The sequence below is a fragment of the Abramis brama genome, assembly GCF_963993115.1.
Source record: "Abramis brama genome assembly, chromosome: 8".
In the NCBI taxonomy this organism is placed as follows: Eukaryota; Metazoa; Chordata; class Actinopteri; order Cypriniformes; family Leuciscidae; genus Abramis; species Abramis brama.
The window spans coordinates 44,704,340-44,730,704 of record NC_139970.1 but is presented as its reverse complement, the minus strand read 5'-3'; the positions used below and the strand labels follow the sequence as shown (position 1 = coordinate 44,730,704).

Genomic DNA, 26,365 nt, shown 5'->3' with positions numbered 1-26,365 from the left:
ATCAACTTAATTTCTGGCAAAACCTTACAATGCGTTTTTTTTTTTTTTTTTTTTTTTACATGAACTTGAAATAATATTTTGCACGTTTTTTTTTTTTTTTTTTTTTCGTTTTTTTGCAACGCACATTTTTTGATCTTGGTAAAAAAAAAAAAAAGGTGCACAAAATATTTTCTGGTGAAACTTTACAATGCGGTTTGTTAACATGAACTAACGTTAAACAATACTTCTACAGCATTTATTAATCTTAGTTTGTGTTCTAGATTTACTAATACATTATTAAAATCAAAAGTTGCATCTGTTAACATTAGTTAATGCACTGTGAACTAACATCAACAAGCAGTGAACAGCTGTATCTTTATTAACTAACAGTAACAAAGGTAATAAATGCTGTAAACTATATTGCTCATAGTTAGTCCATATTAACTTATGTTAAAAAAATTATGCAAAATATGATTTATTTTCTTTTGATTTTGAAATGTGGCCCAGACATGCTCCTGATCGGTTTCCTGAGATTTAACTCCTCAATGCCTGATTTACAGCTGTTTCTAACAGTGATTATTTGCTTACTTTTTGAACTTCTGTGCATTCTTCTCATACTTCTGATTAAATCATGCAATAACGCATGCATTTGCTTCTAAATCAAAACAACGTCTGCGAGTTCAACTCAAAGCATGCTGATGCTGCAGCTTTAATAACGCGGCCGAGACCGTGTACTGAAGCTCCACTCTCCCTGTTAATCTCTCGCTGTCTCAGTGAGACGATAATCACATGTGATCAGGTTAATATCAGGTGAATCGACTCCTAACTGGGGCTGGACAATATTTATAATAAAAATAATAATAAAATGTGTGATGTTTTTCAGCATTTAGACAATGTTCAATAAATGTTCAATGATAAATAACAGTATTTACCCATGTGTGGTTTTTTTTTTTACTAAAACATTAAACAAAATTAACAACACAAACAAATCATTTAACATTTTGTTTTTAACTTTAGCAATAATGCAGCTGATCCACACATTCAAGTGTTGATAAAATAAAGAATGCATGAAGCTAGAATAAAACATTTTGATTTTTTTTGTCTAAAAGCTGAGGCTTTTGTTCTTTGTTTTGATTTATTGCATGTTCAGATATTCATACAACAAAAGAAAATGATCAAAAACGCTGGCAACTTTATTTTTTAAACAGTTGTGTGGAAAGAGTTAATTTTTGTGATTTTCTTTATATGCTTTTGTTTATTTTTATGTTTTAGTTTAGTATTAGTTGATTTATTTCAAGTTAATGATTTTAGTACTTCAAATTAAACATATCAGTTTATTGCCAGGGCAACATTTTTTATTTAGGTTTAATTTATTTTTATGTTTTAGTTTTTTTTATTTCCAGTTAATAATTTTAGTGCTTCAACTTAAACTTGTGTAAGATTATTCTCAATTTTTATTTATTTTTATTTTAATTTGACATTTTTTCAACTATTTATATTTTATTTAATTTTATTGCAGCTTTATTTAAATGAACACATTTTTTAAATAGCTTTAGGTTTACGATACTAACCCTGTTTCAAAGCCGATGCATTGTGCTGTTATCCGTCATCATCACTCAGCCCTGATCTGATCAAATCTTCGGTGCTGTTAGTGGATCTGTTAGCAGACGTGTTGATTGACGTCACGTTGAATGAACATGCTAATTATGATAGCGACGGCTAATGCGCTCAAACATCTCATTGATCACTGCAGATTCATCATGTGACTCTCTCAAACTCTCAGCATGAGCTCACCGGTTCAGATGATTGATTTGTGATTGAGATCTTCACTCATTTTCCAGTGGAAAGGCCCGTTTACACCAAGAACGATACAGTACTATATTAGCGATATTGTTCTGTTTATTCTGTAAATGCTCAAGCTTTTTAAAGCAGGATGGATTCTGATTGGCTGTAAATGTTTTTATCGTTCATCAGCTGGAAAAAATCTTTCTGAAAATGATTCCAACGATATCGTTTCTCTGTGCCGTTAGCGTTGTTGTTGTACTGTGGACTCTGCTATTTTTTCATATTTAGAATGATCTATTTTTAGAACTGTATCTTTATCGTTATAGTTATCGTCCTGGGTGTGAACAGGCCATAAGGCTGCACGATATATTGGGGAAAATATGTATATTGCGATATGGCTTTGTGCGATTGTCAAATCCAGGTAAATATATGCGTTAGCGGTTTCAGAATGGTTTGACTCATATAAAGTCTCAATTGCGTGTTATAAAGTCAGAATTGTGTAATAGTCGCATTTGCGTGTTATAAAGTCAGAATTGTGTGATAGTTTCAATTGTGTGATATAAAGTCAGAATTGCGTGTTATAAAGTCAGAATTGCGTGATATAGTCGCAATTGTGTGTTATAAAGTCAAAATTGCATGTTATAAAGTCAGAATTGCGTGATATATAGTCGCAATTGTGTGATAGTCGCAATTGTGTGATATAAAGTCAAAATTGCATGTTATAAAGTCAGAATTGCGTGATATATAGTCGCAATTATGTGATATAAAGTCAAAATTGCGTGTTATAAAGTCAGAATTGCGTGATATAAAGTCGCAATTGTGAGTTATAAAGTCAGAATTGCGTGATATAGTCACAATTGTGTGATATAAAGTCAAAATTGCATGTTATAAAGTCAGAATTGCGTGATATATAGTCGCAATTGTGTGATAGTCGCAATTGTGTGATATAAAGTCAAAATTGCATGTTATAAAGTCAGAATTGCGTGATATATAGTCGCAATTGTGTGATATAAAGTCAAAATTGCGTGTTATAAAGTCAGAATTGCGTGATATAAAGTCGCAATTGTGAGTTATAAAGTCAGAATTGCGTGATATAGTCACAATTGCGAGTTATAGTCAAAATTGCGTGATAGTGAGATATAAAGTCGCAATTGTGAGTTATAAAGTCAGAATTGCATGATATAAAGTCAAAATTGCGTGTTATAAAGTCAGAATTGCGTGATATAGTCGCAATTGCGTGTTAAAGTCAGAATTGCATGATATAAAGTCAGAATTGTGAGATATAAAGTCACAATTGCGTGTTATAAAGTCAGAATTGCATGATATAAAGTCAGAATTGTGAGATCTAAAGTCAGAATTGCGTGTTATAAAGTCAGAATTGCGTGTTATAAAGTCAGAATTGCATGAAAGTCAGAATTGCGTGTTATAAAGTCAGAATTGCGTGAAAGTCAGAATTGCGTGTTATAAAGTCAGAATTGCGTGATAGTCAGAATTGCGAGTTATAGGTGATAGTGTGATATAAAGTCGCAATTGTGAGTTATAAAAGTCAGAATTGCGTGATAGTCAGAATTACGTGAAATAGTCGCAATTGCAAGTTATAAAGTCAGAATTCCGTGATATAAAGTCAGAATTGTGAGATATAAAGTCTCAATTGCGAGTTATAAAAGTCAATTGCGTGATAGTCGCAATTGCGTGTTGTAAAGTCAGAATTGCGTGATAGTCAGAATTGCGTGATAGTCAGAATTGCGTGATAGTCAGAATTGCGAGTTATAGTCAGAATTGGGTGATAGTGTGATATAAAGTCGCAATTGTGAGTTATAAAAGTCAGAATTGCGTGATAGTCAGAATTACGTGAAATAGTCGCAATTGCAAGTTATAAAGTCAGAATTGCGTGTTATAAAGTCAGAATTGCGTGAAAGTCAGAATTGCGTGATATAAAGTCAGAATTGCGTGAAAGTCAGAATTGCGAGTTATAGTCAGAATTGGGTGATATAAAGTCGCAATTGTGAGTTATAAAAGTCAGAATTGCGTGATAGTCAGAATTACGTGAAATAGTCGCAATTGCAAGTTATAAAGTCAGAATTGCGTGATATAAAGTCAGAATTGCGTGAAAGTCAAAATTGCGTGTTATAAAGTCAGAATTGCGTGATATAAAGTCGCAATTGTGAGTTATAAAGTCAGAATTGCGTGATATAGTCGCAATTGCGTGTTAAAGTCAGAATTGCATGATATAAAGTCAGAATTGTGAGATATAAAGTCACAATTGCGTGTTATAAAGTCAGAATTGCATGATATAAAGTCAGAATTGTGAGATCTAAAGTCAGAATTGCGTGTTATAAAGTCAGAATTGCGTGTTATAATGTCAGAATTGCATGAAAGTCAGAATTGCGTGAAAGTCAGAATTGCGTGTTATAAAGTCAGAATTGCGTGATAAAGTCAGAATTGCGTGATAGTCACAATTGCGAGTTATAGGTGATAGTGTGATATAAAGTCGCAATTGTGAGTTATAAAAGTCAGAATTGCGTGATAGTCAGAATTACGTGAAATAGTCGCAATTGCAGGTTATAAAGTCAGAATTGCGTGATATAAAGTCAGAATTGTGAGATATAAAGTCTCAATTGCGAGTTATAAAAGTCAATTGCGTGATAGTCGCAATTGCGTGTTGTAAAGTCAGAATTGCGTGATATAAAGTCAGAATTGCGTGATATAAAGTCGCAATTGTGAGTTATAAAGTCAGAATTGCGTGATATAGTCACAATTGTGTGATATAAAGTCAAAATTGCATGTTATAAAGTCAGAATTGCGTGATATATAGTCGCAATTGTGTGATAGTCGCAATTGTGTGATATAAAGTCAAAATTGCATGTTATAAAGTCAGAATTGCGTGATATATAGTCGCAATTGTGTGATATAAAGTCAAAATTGCGTGTTATAAAGTCAGAATTGCGTGATATAAAGTCGCAATTGTGAGTTATAAAGTCAGAATTGCGTGATATAGTCACAATTGCGAGTTATAGTCAAAATTGCGTGATAGTGAGATATAAAGTCGCAATTGTGAGTTATAAAGTCAGAATTGCATGATATAAAGTCAAAATTGCGTGTTATAAAGTCAGAATTGCGTGATATAGTCGCAATTGCGTGTTAAAGTCAGAATTGCATGATATAAAGTCAGAATTGTGAGATATAAAGTCACAATTGCGTGTTATAAAGTCAGAATTGCATGATATAAAGTCAGAATTGTGAGATCTAAAGTCAGAATTGCGTGTTATAAAGTCAGAATTGCGTGTTATAAAGTCAGAATTGCATGAAAGTCAGAATTGCGTGTTATAAAGTCAGAATTGCGTGAAAGTCAGAATTGCGTGTTATAAAGTCAGAATTGCGTGATAGTCAGAATTGCGAGTTATAGGTGATAGTGTGATATAAAGTCGCAATTGTGAGTTATAAAAGTCAGAATTGCGTGATAGTCAGAATTACGTGAAATAGTCGCAATTGCAAGTTATAAAGTCAGAATTCCGTGATATAAAGTCAGAATTGTGAGATATAAAGTCTCAATTGCGAGTTATAAAAGTCAATTGCGTGATAGTCGCAATTGCGTGTTGTAAAGTCAGAATTGCGTGATAGTCAGAATTGCGTGATAGTCAGAATTGCGTGATAGTCAGAATTGCGAGTTATAGTCAGAATTGGGTGATAGTGTGATATAAAGTCGCAATTGTGAGTTATAAAAGTCAGAATTGCGTGATAGTCAGAATTACGTGAAATAGTCGCAATTGCAAGTTATAAAGTCAGAATTGCGTGTTATAAAGTCAGAATTGCGTGAAAGTCAGAATTGCGTGATATAAAGTCAGAATTGCGTGAAAGTCAGAATTGCGAGTTATAGTCAGAATTGGGTGATATAAAGTCGCAATTGTGAGTTATAAAAGTCAGAATTGCGTGATAGTCAGAATTACGTGAAATAGTCGCAATTGCAAGTTATAAAGTCAGAATTGCGTGATATAAAGTCAGAATTGCGTGAAAGTCAAAATTGCGTGTTATAAAGTCAGAATTGCGTGATATAAAGTCGCAATTGTGAGTTATAAAGTCAGAATTGCGTGATATAGTCGCAATTGCGTGTTAAAGTCAGAATTGCATGATATAAAGTCAGAATTGTGAGATATAAAGTCACAATTGCGTGTTATAAAGTCAGAATTGCATGATATAAAGTCAGAATTGTGAGATCTAAAGTCAGAATTGCGTGTTATAAAGTCAGAATTGCGTGTTATAATGTCAGAATTGCATGAAAGTCAGAATTGCGTGAAAGTCAGAATTGCGTGTTATAAAGTCAGAATTGCGTGATAAAGTCAGAATTGCGTGATAGTCACAATTGCGAGTTATAGGTGATAGTGTGATATAAAGTCGCAATTGTGAGTTATAAAAGTCAGAATTGCGTGATAGTCAGAATTACGTGAAATAGTCGCAATTGCAGGTTATAAAGTCAGAATTGCGTGATATAAAGTCAGAATTGTGAGATATAAAGTCTCAATTGCGAGTTATAAAAGTCAATTGCGTGATAGTCGCAATTGCGTGTTGTAAAGTCAGAATTGCGTGATATAAAGTCAGAATTGCGTGATATAAAGTCAGAATTGCGTGAAAGTCAGAATTGCGTGTTATAAAGTCAGAATTGCGTGATAAAGTCAGAATTGCGTGATAGTCAGAATTGCGAGTTATAGTCAGAATTGGGTGATAGTGTGATATAAAGTCGCAATTGTGAGTTATAAAAGTCAGAATTGCGTGATAGTCAGAATTACGTGAAATAGTCGCAATTGCAAGTTATAAAGTCAGAATTGCGTGATATAAAGTCAGAATTGCGTGAAAGTCAGAATTGCGTGATATAAAGTCAGAATTGCGTGAAAGTCAGAATTGCGAGTTATAGTCAGAATTGGGTGATATAAAGTCGCAATTGTGAGTTATAAAAGTCAGAATTGCGTGATAGTCAGAATTACGTGAAATAGTCGCAATTGCAAGTTATAAAGTCAGAATTGCGTGATATAAAGTCAGAATTGTGAGATATAAAGTCGCAATTGCGAGTTATAAAAGTCAATTGCGTGATAGTCAGAATTACGTGAAATAGTCGCAATTGCAAGTTATAAAGTCAGAATTGCGTGATATAAAGTCAGAATTGTGAGATATAAAGTCGCAATTGCGAGTTATAAAAGTCAATTGCGTGATAGTCGCAATTGCGTGTTGTAAAGTCAGAATAGCGAAATATAAAGTCAGAATTGCGTGTTGTAAAGTCACAATTGTGTGAAAGTCAGAATTGCGTGTTATAAAGTCAGAATTGCGTGATAGTCACAATTGCGAGTTATAGTCAGAATTGGGTGATAGTGTGATATAAAGTCGCAATTGTGAGTTATAAAAGTCAGAATTGCGTGATAGTCAGAATTACGTGAAATAGTCGCAATTGCAAGTTATAAAGTCAGAATTGCGTGATATAAAGTCAGAATTGTGAGATATAAAGTCGCAATTGCGAGTTATAAAAGTCAGAATAGCGAGATATAAAGTCACAATTGTCATCATTCCTGTATATTCATTTCGCAATATATAATCGCAGAAAAGCAAAACATCGCAAAGTCAGTTTTCCCCAGTATCGCGCAGCTCTAATCGACTCCGATGTAAAATCCCCGTCATTCTCCACAGAGCAACTGATTCTCGACTGCAAGTTTCCTAACATTATATTTTGCTTCGAATCAAAGGTTCATGTTTGATTTGATTCCCAGCTTTTAACTCTTGTTTCCCTAAGAATTTGGAGGATTCCTCAATGCGCTGCGTTATCCTCGAGCATGTTTTTCTGATGTCCCTCTCTGTCTGTGTGTCTAAAACAAGGACTGGTAAGACATTGTAGATGTTTCTACACCCTCAAGTGCCTGAAGTTTCCAGAGCGAAACCAGATTCATCCGTCCATCCCATTTCAACTCCATTCAAGACGCTCGTGTTTGTTCCACGCTCACGTTTCAGATGTTTTAAAGCATTTCAGAGGCATTGCACATGATTTTAATCACTTCCATTGATTTCTCTTTAACAAACTACCGTCTGGTTACGGGGTTTGTTCGGTTTGATCAATCAAAGCTAAATGAAGTTTTTTTTGTTGCAGTTTTACATTGTTATTTTTGTGTGCTGATGTTAAACTCGTAAGGGCTCAAACACACTAAAGTTTGCTGTTGTCGGAGATCGAGAACCGGTTCTTGAGCGTCTGCGTTTCTGAATCTACAAATCAAGTCAGCTTTATTTCTACAGCGAAAATATCTTGCAAAATTAGTTAATTATGAAACCATTTAGATTCATTTCGATCTGCAACGTCACAGAAAATGAAAATGTTTTATCTGAGATGCGAGTCTGAATCAAATGTGTAAAAAGAGATCCTGCACAATCCTGGATAAATTGAGAATCACGAATTTGATGTGATTCTCCCACGATTCTGAACAGACAACTAAACAAAATAACATGTAATTTACTAGAGGTTCTGACAAAATGTTTATTGCTAGTCATTTAGAAAATGTTTAATTAATTTGAATGAATGATTCAATGACTCACTCAAATACTTGTTTCATTACTAGATGAATCAGCGTTTTTTGAACAAATATCTTGAATGAATGATTCAATGACTCATTCATGAAGACTTCACTTGTTTCATTACTAGATGAATCAGTGTTTTTGAACAAATCTCTTGAATGATTCAATGACTCAAATACTTGTTTCATTAGTAGATGAATCAGCGTTTTTTGAACAAATCTCTTGAATGAATGATTCAATGACTCATTCATGAAGACTTCACTTGTTTCATTACTAGATGAATCAGTGTTTTTGAACGAATCTCTTGAATGATTCAATGACTCACTCAAATACTTGTTTCATTACTAGATGAATCAGTGTTTTTTAAACAAATCTCTTGAATGAATGATTCAATGACTCATTCATGAAGACTTCACTTGTTTCATTACTAGATGAATCAGTGTTTTTGAACGAATCTCTTGAATGATTCAATGACTCACTCAAATACTTGTTTCATTACTAGATGAATCAGCGTTTTTTGAACAAATCTCTTGAATGAATGATTCAATGACTCACTCATGAAGACTTCACTTGTTTCATTACTAGATGAATCAGTGTTTTTGAACGAATCTCTTGAATGATTCAATGACTCACTCAAATACTTGTTTCATTACTAGATGAATCAGTGTTTTTTGAACAAATCTCTTGAATGAATGATTCAATGACTCATTCATGAAGACTTCACTTGTTTCATTACTAGATGAATCAGTGTTTTTGAACGAATCTCTTGAATGATTCAATGACTCACTCAAATACTTGTTTCACTACTGGATGAATCAGTGTTTTTGAACGAATCTCTTGAATGATTCAATGACTCACTCAAATACTTGTTTCACTACTGGATGAATCAGAGTTTTTGAACGAATCTCTTGAATGAATGATTCGATTAACTACTACTTTCTTTCATCTGTGGAACACAAAATATCTGTATTTTTATTTAAAGTGAACACTTTAAGACTCAAAAGACCTAAATCAGTGTAGTTACCGATTCTTCTTATGAACGCATGTAGTTAAAGATACTCAGAGCAAAGATTTGTTTTAATAAGTAATGCTTAAAAAATAGAATACAGTAAAAAGCAATTAATGCTTGTTAAAAAATATTCTAAAAGCATAATTCTGGTTCCTCAAACACAATTATGGTTAAATTTCCTGAGTCTGACTGTCAGAAACAGTGAATCAGTCGATTCCAAGGCCGTAAAGGGTTTTGTGGGACATATCCCGTGCTTTCAGAAACGCAGCTGATGCGACTCGATCGAGCGCACGAGTGTGTCGGAGCCCTGAGAGCGCACCACTGTCATGTGACTGCCTTCTTCATTACTGTATCGTTATGATAATTAACATCTGTGTCTCCAGTTACTGTTATTATACACCCACTGATCGGTTCAGTTTTGCACTTACACTCCGTCCAAATGAAGCTGAATGTGACTTTTCCACATTTTTAACATTTCATATATCAGATCTTTGTTTTTATTTAGAAAATGTTTGTTCTTATTATGAGTGATTTCTCTGATCGATTCTGTGATTCAATCAATTGTTTGCCAGAGATGGATATATATATATATATATCTATATATAATACAATATAATCATTTCATCACTAATGATCAATTAACTGGTAACACTTTAGGTTCACATTAGTTAATATGAACTAGCAATTCCACATGTTAATTCCAAAATTGATGAATATTTTATTAAAATCAAGAGTTGTGTCTGTTAATATTGTTTAATGAACTAACTATGATCAGCTTGAGTGTTTTAACTAAACACTGTAACCAATGCATTAACTAATGGGAGCTTATTGTAAAAGAGTTACCCATAAAATGATGATTGGTTGATTTACTGACGTACTGTAAGATGTGATCTTGTGTGAAAAACATTTCATGTAATTATTTCAGCTGTTTAATTCTTTACATTTTCAATCAAACACTGAATAAAGTCCAGAACATTTCAGATCAAACCTGCCTGTTTAATCGATGTGACCTTTGACCCTTTAACCCCCGACACACTGCATCTGTGGTTCGGTCACGCCGTGTTTTGCTTCAACTTTGTTTCACACACTTCTGCAGCACGAGCACAAAGAAAGTGTGTGTTCAGCAGTTTCGCTTCTCCCACATGTGTGTGTGTGTGTGTGTCTGTGTCTGTGTGTGTGTGTCTCTGTGTGTGTCAGTGTGTGTGTTTGTGTGTGTCTGTGTCTGTGTCTCTGTGTGTGTGTGTGTGTGAAGTCACATGACATGAGGGCCCATGTTCCTGCAAGGGTTAAGTGGTGTGTGTGTGTGTGTGTGTGTGTGTGAAGTCACATGACATGAGGGCCCGTGTTCCTGCAAGGGTTAGGTGGTGTGTGTGTGTGTGTGTGTGTGTGTGTGAAGTCACATGACCCTCGTGTTCACATTGGCCCTTTGTTCTGATTTCAGCTTTGTGTTGCTGATGCCATTGATCCTATTGGGAATCACGTTGCGTTATGTGTGTAAAGTTGTGGCCTGTTTAACTCTGTTGCATTTCATTTACTCGCCATAACTCATTAAAAATTATACATTTTGCTTTATTTTACTATGCAAAAAAAAAAAAAGCACAGAAAAAAAAAGCTGACAGGAAAAAGCAAACAATACTGTTACATAATCAGTTATTAATATTTGGTTGGTTCTCTCTTATTTTTGCATGTGCCAAAAATGTGTCTCGTTTCATCACTAATAAAACAATCGACTCCAAACACAACTACGCAATTTGACTACAAAATCTATAACAATATTTGAATGAAGGGTGAAGACGGACGTCATTAATTGCATAAATGTTGCTACTCAAATTATATATTTAAGATCAACATGTTTGACAAATGAATTGCACAGTTTAATGTATAAAACATTAATGATAAAAAATAATGCATACCATAATATAAAATCATAAAACCATTGAAATTAGCATAATGTTTGACTTTAGTGATGCATTGATCATTGATCTCACTATTTACTTGTTGCATAACTGTTAATTTGTATAAAGTTGTGACATGTTCAACTTTGTTGCATCTTTGTTGCCATAACTTTCATTAAAAATGAAAAGCTATTTATTTATCTATTTCAAAAAAATATTATATATATATATATAGTTATCTTTATTGTAAGCCTCTCTTTCAGTGTCTTCCTTTTGTATAATTTCTTGATTGTAAAATGTTAAAGTTCATCAATTTGTTGATTTTTTTGCACATTTGAACACATTCATGCACCAAAAATCGGACCTGATGTCATGCATTATTATCATCACATTCTGAAAATACAGTGTCATCATGTTCTGTGTGTTTCGCAGGTGAACTTCATTGAAGACGGTCAAAGGTCAGATGATCTCGACCGAGGAGAACCTGGACGACTGAGAGGGGCGAGAAAACCCACAACCACTTTCAAGGGCACATTACTTCACATCAGGTACACACTGCACTCTACACACCGCACTCTACACACCACACACTGCACTCTACACACTGCACACTACACACTGCGCTCTACACACTGCACTCTACACACTGCGCTCTACACACCACACACTGCACTCTACACACCGCACTCTACACACTGCGCTCTACACACTGCACTCTACACACTGCGCTCTACACACCGCACTCTACACTCTACACACTGCACACTACACACTGCGCTCTACACACCGCACACTGCGCTCTACACACTGCACACTACACACTGCGCTCTACACACCGCACACTGCGCTCTACACACCGCACACTACACACCGCACTCTACACACCGCACTCTACACACCGCACTCTACACTCTACACACCGCACTCTACACTCTACACACTGCACACTACACACTGCGCTCTACACACTGCGCTCTACACACTGCACTCTACACACCGCACTCTACACTCTACACACCGCACTCTACACACCGCACTCTACACTCTACACACTGCACACTACACACTGCGCTCTACACACTGCGCTCTACACACTGCACTCTACACACCGCACTCTACACTCTACACACCGCACTCTACACTCTACACACCGCACTCTACACTCTACACACTGCACACTACACACTGCGCTCTACACACTGCACTCTACACACTGCACTCTACACACTGCACTCTACACACCACACACTGCACTCTACACACTGCACTCTACACACTGCACTCTACACACCGCACACTGCGCTCTACACACTGCGCTCTACACACTGCGCTCTACACACTGCGCTCTACACACCGCACACTGCGCTCTACACACTGCACTCTACACACTGCACTCTACACACCGCACACTACACACCGCACACTGCGCTCTACACACTGCGCTCTACACACTGCGCTCTACACACTGCGCTCTACACACCGCACACTGCGCTCTACACACTGCGCTTTACACACTGCACTCTACACACTGCCCTCTACACACCGCACACTGCACTCTACACACTGCACTCTACACACTGCACACTACACACCGCACACTGCGCTCTACACACTGCGCTCTACACACTGCACTCTACACACTGCCCTCTACACACCGCACACTGCACACTACACACTGCACTCTACACACCGCACACTACACACCGCACACTACACACCGCACACTGCGCTCTACACACTGCACTCTACACACTGCCCTCTACACACCGCACACTGCACACTACACACTGCGCTCTACACACCGCACACTGCACACTACACACTGCCCTCTACACACCGCACACTGCACACTACACACTGCGCTCTACACACTGCGCTCTACACACCGCACACTGCGCTCTACACACTGCACTCTACACACTGCACACTACACACTGCACACTACACACTGCGCTCTACACACCGCACACTGCGCTCTACACACCGCACACTACACACTGCGCTCTACACACCGCACTCTACACTCTACACACTGCACACTACACACTGCGCTCTACACACCGCACACTGCGCTCTACACACCGCACACTGCGCTCTACACACCGCACTCTACACTCTACACACTGCACACTACACACTGCGCTCTACACACTGCGCTCTACACACTGCACTCTACACACTGCACTCTACACACTGCACTCTACACACCACACACTGCACTCTACACACTGCACTCTACACACTGCACTCTACACACCGCACACCACACACCGCACACTGCGCTCTACACACTGCGCTCTACACACTGCACTCTACACACCGCACTCTACACACCGCACTCTACACACCGCACTCTACACACCACACACTGCACTCTACACACTGCACACTACACACTGCGCTCTACACACTGCACTCTACACACTGCGCTCTACACACCGCACTCTACACACCGCACTCTACACACCGCACTCTACACACTGCGCTCTACACACTGCACTCTACACACTGCGCTCTACACACCGCACTCTACACTCTACACACTGCACACTACACACTGCGCTCTACACACCGCACACTGCGCTCTACACACCGCACTCTACACTCTACACACTGCACACTACACACTGCGCTCTACACACTGCACTCTACACACCGCACTCTACACACTGCGCTCTACACACTGCACTCTACACACCACACACTGCACTCTACACACTGCACTCTACACACCGCACACCGCACACTACACACCGCACACTGCGCTCTACACACTGCGCTCTACACACCGCACTCTACACACTGCGCTCTACACACTGCACTCTACACACTGCACTCTACACACCGCACTCTACACACCGCACTCTACACACCGCACTCTACACTCTACACACTGCACACTACACACTGCGCTCTACACACTGCACTCTACACACTGCGCTCTACACACTGCACTCTACACACTGCACTCTACACACTGCACTCTACACACTGCACTCTACACACCGCACTCTACACACCACACACTGCACTCTACACACTGCACACTACACACTGCGCTCTACACACTGCACTCTACACACTGCGCTCTACACACCGCACTCTACACTCTACACACTGCACACTACACACTGCGCTCTACACACCGCACACTGCGCTCTACACACTGCACTCTACACACTGCGCTCTACACACCGCACTCTACACTCTACACACTGCACACTACACACTGCGCTCTACACACTACACACTGCGCTCTACACACCGCACACTGCGCTCTACACACCGCACACTGCGCTCTACACACCGCACTCTACACTCTACACACTGCACACTACACACTGCGCTCTACACACTGCGCTCTACACACTGCACTCTACACACTGCACTCTACACACCACACACTGCACTCTACACACTGCACTCTACACACTGCACTCTACACACCGCACACTACACACCGCACACTGCGCTCTACACACTGCGCTCTACACACTGCACTCTACACACTGCACTCTACACACCGCACTCTACACACCGCACTCTACACACCGCACTCTACACACCACACACTGCACTCTACACACTGCACACTACACACTGCGCTCTACACACTGCACTCTACACACTGCACTCTACACACCGCACTCTACACACCACACACTGCACTCTACACACCGCACTCTACACACCGCACACTACACACCACACACCGCACTCTACACACCGCACACTACACACCGCACACTGCGCTCTACACACTGCGCTCTACACACTGCGCTCTACACACTGCGCTCTACACACTGCGCTCTACACACTGCACACTACACACTGCGCTCTACACACTGCACTCTACACACTGCACTCTACACACCGCACTCTACACACCGCACTCTACACACCACACACTGCACTCTACACACCGCACTCTACACACCGCACACTACACACCACACACCGCACTCTACACACCGCACACTACACACCGCACACTGCGCTCTACACACTGCGCTCTACACACTGCGCTCTACACACTGCGCTCTACACACTGCGCTCTACACACTGCACACTACACACTGCGCTCTACACACTGCACTCTACACACTGCACTCTACACACCGCGCTCTACACACTGCACTCTACACACTTCGCTCTACACACTGCGCTCTACACACTGCACACTACACACTGCGCTCTACACACTGCGCTCGTGTTCAGGTAAAATACTGTCACAATCTACTTCAAATCATCAAGGCATGTTTTACTAAAGGAAGAATCATATTTAATAATTTTCATTTATATGCACCAATATCACAATAAATAGTCATGAACAGCAATATTTATAGGGATGCACCGATATGAACGTTTTGGCCGATACCGATAATTCTTTATATTTAAAAGCCGATAACCGATATATTGGCCGATAAATCTAAATCAAAATTTGTGTAATTTTTGAGAGCCTGAGCCAAAAAAGTCTCACCAGTAAAAGCCACGTCCCAAACACACAATTATAATGATGTTCTTATAATATTATGTAGCCGATATGACAGACTTGCGCTGCACATGTTGCACTGAACCGTATTTTCCTTTTTTGAAGTGATTCCGATCATATTCAAGCAAATCAAACCCATCATGATGATCAGTGCGTATCTGAAGCGTCTCAGCTGAAGGAAATAATGCACTATTTATCGGCTTTAATATATCAGACAAATTTTCCTATTGGGCCGATAATGATAACATTAAAAATGAACAGATATCGGCCGATACCGATACTGGCCGATATATCGTGCGTCCCTAAATATTTACAATATATGAAAAATTACACATGGAGACTTTAGAGAACATTTCTCAAATGACAATGAATCAGAGTTTTGAATCAATTCACTGACAGTTTGAACTGACTCACAGAAATGAATCAACTCTTTTTTCTTCTGTTAACCGTTAGTAAAGGTTGTGTATGCGTTCTTGATAATCGTGTGTGTGTGTTTTCCTCCAGTCCAGCAGAGGAGCTCAGCTTCGGTGCTAAAGAATCAGAGAAGAGGTGTTTGATCGTCCTCAACAACGTCACCAAAAACCACGTGGCCTTTAAGGTGAGACTCAATCATCACTTTTAAAGCATATCCCGACCAGACATGACGCGATTAGCAATTCGTCTGTCCACAACAGAAGCGACTAAATCAATCACAAATCACAGCCAATCAGAAGAGTGTGTGGGCGGAGTCTCACTTCAAGCGAACTCGCAACCAATAAACAATCAAATTCATAAATATTACACCATTACTCTTAAAAGAAAAGGAGAAATGTCTTAAATGATTGCATAATACTTTAAAGGGGTGGTTGATTATGATTTCACTTTTCTAACTTTAGCATAAACAACATCTGCAAAGTTACGACGCTCAAAGTTCAAAGCAAAGGGAGATATTTGCTTTTACAGAAATCGCTTTTTAAGGACTACAACAAACGGCTGGTAGAGACTACACCACATTCCTCCCGGGTTAGTGACATCACCAACCCTAAAATTTACATAAACCCCGCCCCCGGGAACACGATTTATAGATTATCAAGACAGAATATGCTAATCAGTGACTAGAAGATAACTACACATCAGTTTCATAAATTCACCAACTAACCATTCAGAAATGTCCTGTTGCTTCTACATGTTTCTCTTCTTCTTGAGTCTCTCCATCATTGTCTGACTCCGGTTTGAAATGTTCAGTGCATGTGTGTGAGGTAAAAGGACACGAGCTGTTGTAGCTCCGCCCCCTGTACCGGGAGAAGCAGCTCATTTGCATTTAAAGGAACAGACACTAAACGGTGTATTTTTGCTCAACCTCAAAAAGTGACAATTTTATCATGCTATATAAAAATATCTGTGGGGTATTTAGAGCTAAAACTTCACACACACACTCTGGGGACATCAGAGACTTATTTTACATCTTGTGAAAAGGCCATTATACCACCGCTTTAATGTTTCAATAATGTAAGTCCCCCTGTGGTGTAAATCCAGCGTTTAATGTTGTTTGTGTCTATGTGGTGTTTTTAATGTGCTTTAAGACAAACCATGTGTAAATTCATAAGTCGACGCCATTGCTGAGTATTTTCCCCTTAAAACTGCAGTGAACCAAAGACAGTCTCAAAAACACGCTTTGAAATCGCTGGTGTTTCTGACGTCACAAGAGTTCTCTGTGAGAGCGGTGTGTGTTAGCGGCCGCTAAGTTAATAACTAATGATCTTTACAACGGAAGTGAATCAATCAAAACTAACTTTATCTGGACAATAACTTTATTCTAGATCTGCTGTAAAGCCTAAACAATCTCTGTTACTGTAATCTCCTGTTATCACTGTAAAGCTGCTGTGAAACATCTCTATTGTTAAAGCGCTGTATAAATGAAAGAGACTCGACTTCTGATGATGATGGGATTGCTCTCTCTACACTTTTCTACTGTTATAAACTCAGGCGCTTTGCAGAACATTTCTTTGGAAGTTCATAAGTCTCTGTGTGCGTGTTTGTTTGTGCAATCAGAGCCTGTTCTTGTTTTATTAGTTTAGTGTAATTTAGGAGTAGCTCTATTACAAGAGAGGCTTTTGTTTACACAACATTCTGACAGCGTTCCCTTCCCAGAATACAGGCTTCATGTAGCTTTATTAGTTCCCTTTATTGGGTCTCATTTGTTGTGTGTGTGTGTGTATGTGTGTGTGCAGGTACGGACCACGGCTCCAGAGAAGTACCGAGTAAAGCCCAGTAACAGCAGCTGTGAGCCCGGATCCAGTGTGGACATCGTGGTTTCTCTTCACGGAGGTGAACATGAACAACCGGCCTTTCTGCTCTGGCGTATTACAGAAACGCTCTGAAGTCTGAAGTCTTAAAGGGATAGTTCACTTTCACATGAAAATTAGTGGCATAATAATGGCAGTGGATCGCAACCAACAGATCGAAGCTCATAAACGTGCATCTATCATCATAAACGAACTTCACAGGCACCGAGGGGTTAATAAAGGCCTTCAGAAGCAAAACCATGAGTTTGTGTAAGAAAAATATTCTTATTTAAAACTTTTAATAACTAGCTTCCGGCCAAACGAACATACGGATTCCACTTCAGTCGTAATGCGCCCTGGTCAGTCTCATCAAGAAATGAACATGCTGATATCGCTGCAGATGAGGCTATTATGTGGAAGCAGTGAAATGTCAAATCACTCCATCACACCGACTCCGAATCTTTACTAAACGAGTGGCGAGAGGAATGGGACATGTGTGCTAACAACACTTGAACATGAGATCCATCCTAACCCTAACCCTAACCCTAACTATAACCCTAACCCTAACCATAACCCTAGGGCTGTCAGTGTGGCTGAAAAGCTAAATTCGAATTTCTTAAATATTAGCAAAATTCTAATTATATTAGAATTCTAAAGACAATCATTAATGTTAGAGGATAAAAGTACTGTTTTGTCTCCTGTGTCCACAAGAGGGTGCAAGCGAGCACAAGCAAATATAAGTCTTGATCAAAGCTTGATCTGAGCGCTTTCACACACACACACACACACACACACACACTCTCACATGCTGAGCGCTCTCTGTTAATAGTGTTTCCAGCTGATGAAACACACTCACACACTCAGCTCTGACCGATGTGCAGGTTTGGTCAAGTGTGACGTTGCACGATTGTTGCCTCCACCTGAGAGGGTTTTCTTCAGCATTTTTCACATTAACAACGCAATGTGCATGAAATAAATCTAATAAGACATCATTTTGAATAGTGTTTTATCTACTGCGGCATCGATTGATGTGTGTGTGTGTGTGTGTGTGTGTGTGTGTGTGTGTGTGTGTGTGTGTGTGTGTGTGTGTGTGTGTGTGTGTGTGTGTGTGTGTGTGTCAGGCTTCCAGGCGTCTCCTCAGGACCGGTTCCTGGTCATGGCAGCAGAAACGGAGAGCGGCACCGGAGTCCCAGAGTTATCTCAGTTCTGGAAGGAGGTTTCAAAAGCCAAAATCATGGAGCACAGGTGACGTCTGACACACACACAAACGCACACACACAGTCAAACCAAAATTTTATTCAGAATCCTTCAACATTTCTCACATTATCACAGTTTATTCACTATAGTTTAGAAAATGGTACTAAAATATGAGCAGAACTCAGTTGATATTTGACTGGTTTTGTCCGTCCTTCTGTTAGACTGTCTCACACATGAATTATGTTGAATATCTGTCAGCTGTTAAATTTAACTACACAATTAGATAATACCAGTTTAGCTAAACCAATCACCAAGCAATGCTTCATTTTGTTCAGTCTGTGTGTAAAAAGAGCATTAGCAATTAAAGAAAACACACTTCAGCAGAACATGATCAGCTCAAAGTGTCCGAATCATTTTTACAGTCCCACATGTTTATAAATGTCACTGGTAGTCGCTGTATGAAGAATATTTGTTTATAAAATGTCACAGTTTACTTTATTTTGCTCTCCTCACTTACATAAATGAACTATAGTGTCCTGATCACACTAGTGAAGCAATATCAAATGATATCTGGTGTCTGAATAATTTTTGGTTTGCCATATTCATGAACAAATGTCAAGGTGAACAAATGCACATGTAGTGAATTAGGCGAAAGGGTTTGTATTTATATGCACAGAACAACTTCTCAAAGAATTAGGGCTGCACAATTTGGTTTGGTAGGGCTGGGTCAACTTCCCAGGGGAAGCCTGGAGTGCCGCATGGTTTGGGTGATCTGAGGATTACGGTGAGGGAAAATCCGCCCGGCAAAGCCCCGTGGATCCCTCCCTCCTCTCTTACACCGCAGCCGGTGAAGCTCCCCGGGGAATGTGCTGGTCCCTCTGTAGTGGACCGACCAGCCGGTTCATTCGGGGCCCCTCCAGAGGACAGGATGTCCATCGCAGCATCGGAGGGAGAGCTGGGCTCTGGAGATGACGACTCGGCTCTGTTGCCCCCCTCTGGGAAGGCAACGCTGCCTGAGCCAGATCCTGAGATGTCAGCTGTGCTGAAAAGGGCCGCCGAGGCGATAGGGTTCGTCTGGAATTCTCCACCGTGTCCCGAACCGTCTCGGTTGGATGATTGGTTTCTCGGGGCGAGCCTGGCTGAGCCCGCTGCCCCAGTTCCTTTCTTCCCTGAAGTGCATGAGGAGCTTACTAGGTCGTGGACGGAACCTTTCTCTGCCAGAAACCGCCTTAGTAGTTCCTCCTCCCTCACTACGCTTGATGGAGGTGCGGCAAAGGGTTACAAGGATATCCCTCTAGTGGAGCGGTCTGTCGCGATGCAGCTGTGTCCAGCTGTGACCACTACCTCATGGAAGGGGGATCCTCGTCTCCCCTCTAAGGCCTGTAAGTTTTCATCTGTCCTTACAGGCAAAGCTTACAAAGCCTGTGGGCAAGCTGCATCTTCACTGCATGCCAGTGCATGCCATGGCGTTGCTGCAGGTCCACCAGGCCCAGGCACTCATGGATATGCACAAGGGTGGTTCAGACAGTGAGCTCGTGGATGAGCTCTGCACTGCAACTGATCTTGCCCTCCAGGGTACGAAGGTTGAAGCTTCGGTACATCCTGCCCCGGCGGCCCGCTGCTGCCTCCACCCGTCCGCCCGGGGCAGATCCTCCGCCTCTGCTCCCACTGAGTCATCGCATCAGCCTCCACCCAGATCTCAGCGTGGACCCGGTCGCAGACGGTACCAAGTCAGGAGGTAAGCGCAAGCGCAGGCGCTCCTGAAGCGGGCCACTCAGAGATGGAGTGAGAGCTCTTGGAGATGGTACCGATCCGCTCCCTTCTCCCGGTGGAGGACCGTGAGGAGTCTTTGTTTGTGTATGACTGTTCCGCCGCTGGCTCCCGGCATTTTCAACCTACAACCTACATCCCGGCAACCTACATTTTCAAAGAAAGAGCAGTTTCCTCTGTTTTCTGAGTCCAAAAGAGGTTAGTTGTTGGTGTGTGACCCTGGGCAGCCTTGCAACCTTCAGCTACCTTTTGTTCACCAGCCAGCAGTTGGGTGCGGTTCGAGGACCCGGTATCGCCTTCTCACGCATTCTCTGAGATCAACTAGAGACAGGTAAGAGTCGCACTACACACTCAGACCCTGTCTCGGGCCGCCTTCGGGCCTTTCGAGCTGGGTCCCTGTTTGTTGCCTGAAGTCTGTGGTATCTCCGGTTCCGCTGCTTCGCCAGTTGTAGCACTTGACGGTGCTCCTGGCTGATCCAGCGGTTCTCCTGTACCTACAGACTCGGCTTCATTAGCTGGCATTGAGTGCGTTCGAGGACCTGGTCACGCCTTCTCACGCACTCCCTGCCGCTACCTTGAGACAGGTGTTTACAACTCAGACCCTGCTTTGGGCTGCCTTCGGGCCTTCCAAGCTGGTCCCTGTCTCTAACCCGCTGCCTCACTCTGAGTACGTCTCTGATGCATTGGGTTCCCTGTGTCGGTCCGTTGTAGCACTGAAAAGCGCTCCCGACCGACTCGAATCATCAGACTCGGCTAAGACGATTCAGTTCGTCCGGCACAGACTGTGTTCAGATTGTGCTGCTGTGTGTGCGGTCATTGCTTCCTACTGGTGAAGGTTGCGATCGAGCCGTTCCTCCAACCGATATGAAAATAGGTTCTAAGTGAGGCCTGTTCTTCATTGTACTCAAACTATAGTGAGTTAGACCATTAGGGGTCTGTGTGCTTGATTCGGGCCCTTTTTTAAGCCTCCGTTCAAGTTATTACGCAGTACGCATTACTAATGCTCATCCCTATGAATGGTCTGCAGCGTGGGACCTGAAGGACGCGTACTTCAGATATCCACTCCTCCACAAACACGGGTCATCCTGTAGTCTTGTGTTGAGGGGTCAAAGTCTAGGTACAAGTCCCTCCCTTCGAGTGCTACATAGCCAGTTGGGTTTCAAGGCAACTGGAAAGGAGTACTCGTCTACGGACTGAGGAGCTATTTTCCGTTACGGAGGTGAACTTGGTTTACATGTTTCTCAATTGAAATGTGTCCAGTCTGTGCTTAGAAGTGAGAAAGGGTCCCACTGAATAAACTTGAGAGGCTCCTGGGGCATATGGTAGACGCAGCCGCATATAAATGGTTTCCTCCATATGATGACCGCTTCAGCACTGACTTCATGGCCGAGTCCCTAGGTGGCCGTGGCCGTGTGTTAACAACACCCGGTCTGCTGCCAAACCTTTAGCAGTGTTCAGACCTTTTTGTTCTCCGGGCTAATCGCTCCTAGAACAAGTGTCTACTAAACTCTAGCTTAAGGGCCATATATAACGGGCACTGCCCAGTACAGCGACCATTGCTCATACGCTTCCCTCGCATGCACAACACACCCGCCACCTCCTCCTATGGAGTCAGAAGCTTCTGAGGTCGCTTCTTCCACTTAGGTTCTGGCCTGCTCAATAGTGCCGCCCAGGTGGCCTCACGACAGCCTGTTGCCGAAGAGAGTGGAGACTCCATCCCCAGGCGGTCCAGCTGTCCGGATATCTTCAGGGCCGCACAGTTACATCTGTTGCAGACGCTCTGATTTGTTCCCTTGTTAGTCGCTTACTCCCTTAAACACGGAGACACAGGCTCACAGCTGACGCCAGGGTCTACATAAAGTGTGTTAATAAAAACCCCAGTGAGCCCTCCTGCACATCACTGTGCTAAGTCAGGTCAGAGGAGCAGGTTCTTTAGTTGCCTTTAGTTCCTCAGACAGCCTTCCTGACTCATTCCTCTGAGACTTCTCATGGATGGGGCACCGTTGGCACCCGCACTGAACCGGAGAAATCCAGGTTCTGTTGCGGTGGTTCAGCTATCTACCTCTAAAAGGAATGTAGATACTAACACTTCTGCGAGAGCTCCCTCTAGAAAAATGAGGCTTGCTTACGATCTAAAGTAGAACCTGTTCGTTGTTGGTGTTCTTCTCACGGGAAGACCCCGAGAGTGTTCGATCACTGTGCTTCCTTCCTGCAGAAGAAGGGTCGGAGCGTGGCTGTTCCGCTTCACCCTCAAAATGTATGTTGCCCTTAAAGTACATCAGGATGCAGTAGAGCTATAGGAAGTACGACTTGATCGTCGGGTTCCTGAGCGGTGCAAGGAGATGAATCTTCTTACCTTCTTGGGGCCTATCTCCAGTGCTACTGCACTCTGAGACCTCCCCTGAGCACTGCAGGTAGCTGAGTTAAAAAATCTGTTTTTAAAGAAACAGTTTTCCTGCTTGCTTGCTCTATCGAGAAGGTAGGGGACCTGCACACATTTTTGGTCAACGAATCGTGCCTGGTTTCGGGCCGGCTAACTCTCATTAATTGAGACCCCGGCCTGGATATGTGCCCAAGGCTCCGACCTCTCCCTTAAGACGGGACCGGGTGGTGAGCCTGCAAGCGCTGTCCCAGAGGAGGCGGACCCAGCCCTGACTTTCCTCTGTTCCTCCCTTGCGGTTATTCAGGACAGAATGCAAAGTCTCAGGACCTCCTCCAGCTCTCGTCTGTTTCGGAAACCAGCAGAAGGGAAGGCGGTTTCTATGCAGAGGTTGGCCCACTAACAAATTTGTGCTTGCCATCATCTTGGTGAGTTTTTCCCAAGATGCACCGTGCCCACCTGGGTAGTGAGCTCCTCCATAGAGAGAGTGTTGCTCCTTCCTGGGCATTGACACGAGTGCCTCGCTGACAGATTAAGAGTTGTGGGCTGGGCGACACCAGCACATTCGCTAAGAAATTAGCCTATGTGTCGAGCCAGTTGCTTAGTGGGCTCCCTTCACACGAAGCCAGCTTCACCTTAGCCCGGTTTGTAGTTGCTCTATATTTCCCGTCGATCTTCAACTGGAGATTGAGTGGGTGGATGCGATCAGACTGGGAATGCAGCAGCAGTTATGTCAGAACAAATGCATAAATATCATTATCGATGCATATTGAGGCCTTTTGCAATGAGACGCTGTTCAGTGACGCTCTCGCTGCTTTAACCACAAGTTCAACTATATTAATACGCCGTTTCCCATGTTTCCCACAGGCTGCGCTGTCACGTCCTCGAGAGTCCCAAGTCTATTCTGAGCAATTCATTTGATAGTTCGTCAGTGACGTCCACCAATGAGCATCAGGATCTGCAGACGATGGTGAGATCTTCAACACTCACTCCATTTACTTCGCCACTCCAAGGCGAAAGGTTATTTTGGGTGTTTTTTGGTTAATAATTGATTATCTTTCCCTCGCCCTAAAATTAAACCAATTTTTTTTTTTCCAGAAAGCTAATTTTAGTTAATTCTGATTAAAAAAAAATTATGCATTTTTTTTAAAAGATTTTTTCATTTATTTACCTTTAAATTACTAGATTTGATCAATAAATACATAGTAATTTAAGCACAATCCTCACATTCTTTCAACTTAAATTCAAAATAACTCTTAATTCAGCTCTAAATATCTTACATTGGGAGTCTTTGACCTCTTGTGGGAAAATAATAATATAACATGATATTTCATGACTCTAGATGGGCTTATATCTCTATATGGAGCAAATGAGCTGTTCCTCTGGGTCCTAAAGTCAGTTCTCTTCAGTGTGCATTCAGATACACATGCAGACATTTGTTTTTCTATGTGTACCGAAGCATTCCTCGCATTCCTTCATTCCTAAGGGGGTCATTGACCTGAGGGAAGGATTTGTTACTTTTTTTTAAATTTCAACCACAAAACTCCTCGAATACATAAAAAAAATTTTTTTTGGTTTATTCGTGGTTCAAGTGCGACACAAGTCTTGGACCCTCTGATGAACACTCCATTTGTAACTTTTTTTTTTTTTAATGAGTTTGTGGTGAAAACGACCCGAGAGAAGGAAGAGTTAACATGCCCCATGCTCCAGCATTAACCCTGCGCCGCATGTGTCCTCAGCTGATGCGCCTGATGCTGACGAACTCTCGGCTGGAGCAGAAGCTGGACTGGTGTGTGTGGATGCAGAAGGTTCTGCTGGTTCTGCTGGCGTTCCTCCTGGCCCTCAGCTGCACCACGGCCTACTCACTGTGGACGTCGTGAGGCCGGCCGGACCAGGACTGAACCGCGTCGGGTCACTGCGCGCTCTTACCCAGAACACCACCATGATGATGTCATCACTGCGCGCTCTTACCCAGAACACCACCATGATGATGTCATCACTGCGCGCTCTTACCCAGAACACCACCATGACGATGTCATCAGAACCGGTCCCGGATGACATCATATCATGTGTTTTTATCACTCGCTCTCAGAGAATACACCAGTTTAATTTATAAAACACCATCATGCAAATGTAATTAACTCAGTTTGATTTTTTTATATATATCGGGTCACTGTGCGCTTTTACCCAGAACACCACGATGATGTCATCAGAACCGGTCCGAAACGACTGAGCTAAAACAACATCATGTGTTTTTATCTCTCACTCTCAGTGAACACACCAGATTAATTTATAAAACACGTTGTGTAAAATTCTCAGCATCATGCAAATGTAATTAACTCGATTTTTAATATATATATATAGTATTTTATAAAAGTATGATTGTATAAATAATAAATGACACTTTTTGTCGACACTTATCGTCACTGTTCTGTGTGCTTTTTGTGCCTCGATAAAATGAATATATTTACTTTTAAATTGTAGCATATTTAGATAAACGTTGAATGATGATGCATCAGCCCATGTGCTATTATTATTATTATAGGAAGTATAATAAAGTATAGAACATTCGTAGAATAAAGAACAAAGTCAAATACATTTTTTAATAAATCATATTACAGCACAATTACAGTAAATAAAATACAGAAACTTTCTTGGCAAATAATTTACAGTGTAATTTAATGGATTCTCATCAGCTAAATATTCAAGGTTTTTTAAACTGGGCCATTTCTGTGTGATAACTCTATTAAATCCTGTTATTATTGTCAGATTAATTCATATTACAGAAGAAGAAATTATAGTTTGTTTTGATATTATCCTTTCTGTAGTTATTGTATTTTTTTAATTAATAACCTGGAAAACCTGAAGATCGTAAGTGTTTTGTTGTGACATGAAGTGATCATTTCTGGGATTCATCATTTGATTCTGTGAAGCGAACACTAGTGTTTTGATTCCCAATAATAATAAAACATGTTTTAAAAGTGTTCAAATATATTATATCTCATTATCTGGAGTCGTTATGATTCGTCACGTACAGTGAGCCAATGA

The 26,365-nt window shown here is 41.2% G+C and overlaps 1 protein-coding gene across 1 annotated transcript in view; it reads left to right on the top strand.

The window, feature by feature from the left end:
* The window catches only part of mospd2 (motile sperm domain containing 2), a 34,439-nt gene extending 8,702 nt beyond the window's left edge, over nt 1-25,737 (top strand). The window contains exons 10-15 of the mRNA XM_084122872.1: nt 11,647-11,762; nt 16,211-16,304; nt 17,917-18,013; nt 19,092-19,215; nt 24,185-24,287; nt 25,057-25,737. Of these exons, the coding sequence (XP_083978998.1) occupies nt 11,647-11,762; nt 16,211-16,304; nt 17,917-18,013; nt 19,092-19,215; nt 24,185-24,287; nt 25,057-25,197 (675 nt within the window). The 3' untranslated portion in view covers nt 25,198-25,737. The remainder of the gene's footprint in view (nt 1-11,646; nt 11,763-16,210; nt 16,305-17,916; nt 18,014-19,091; nt 19,216-24,184; nt 24,288-25,056) is intronic.
* The last annotated feature ends 628 nt before the right edge of the window (nt 25,738-26,365 follow it).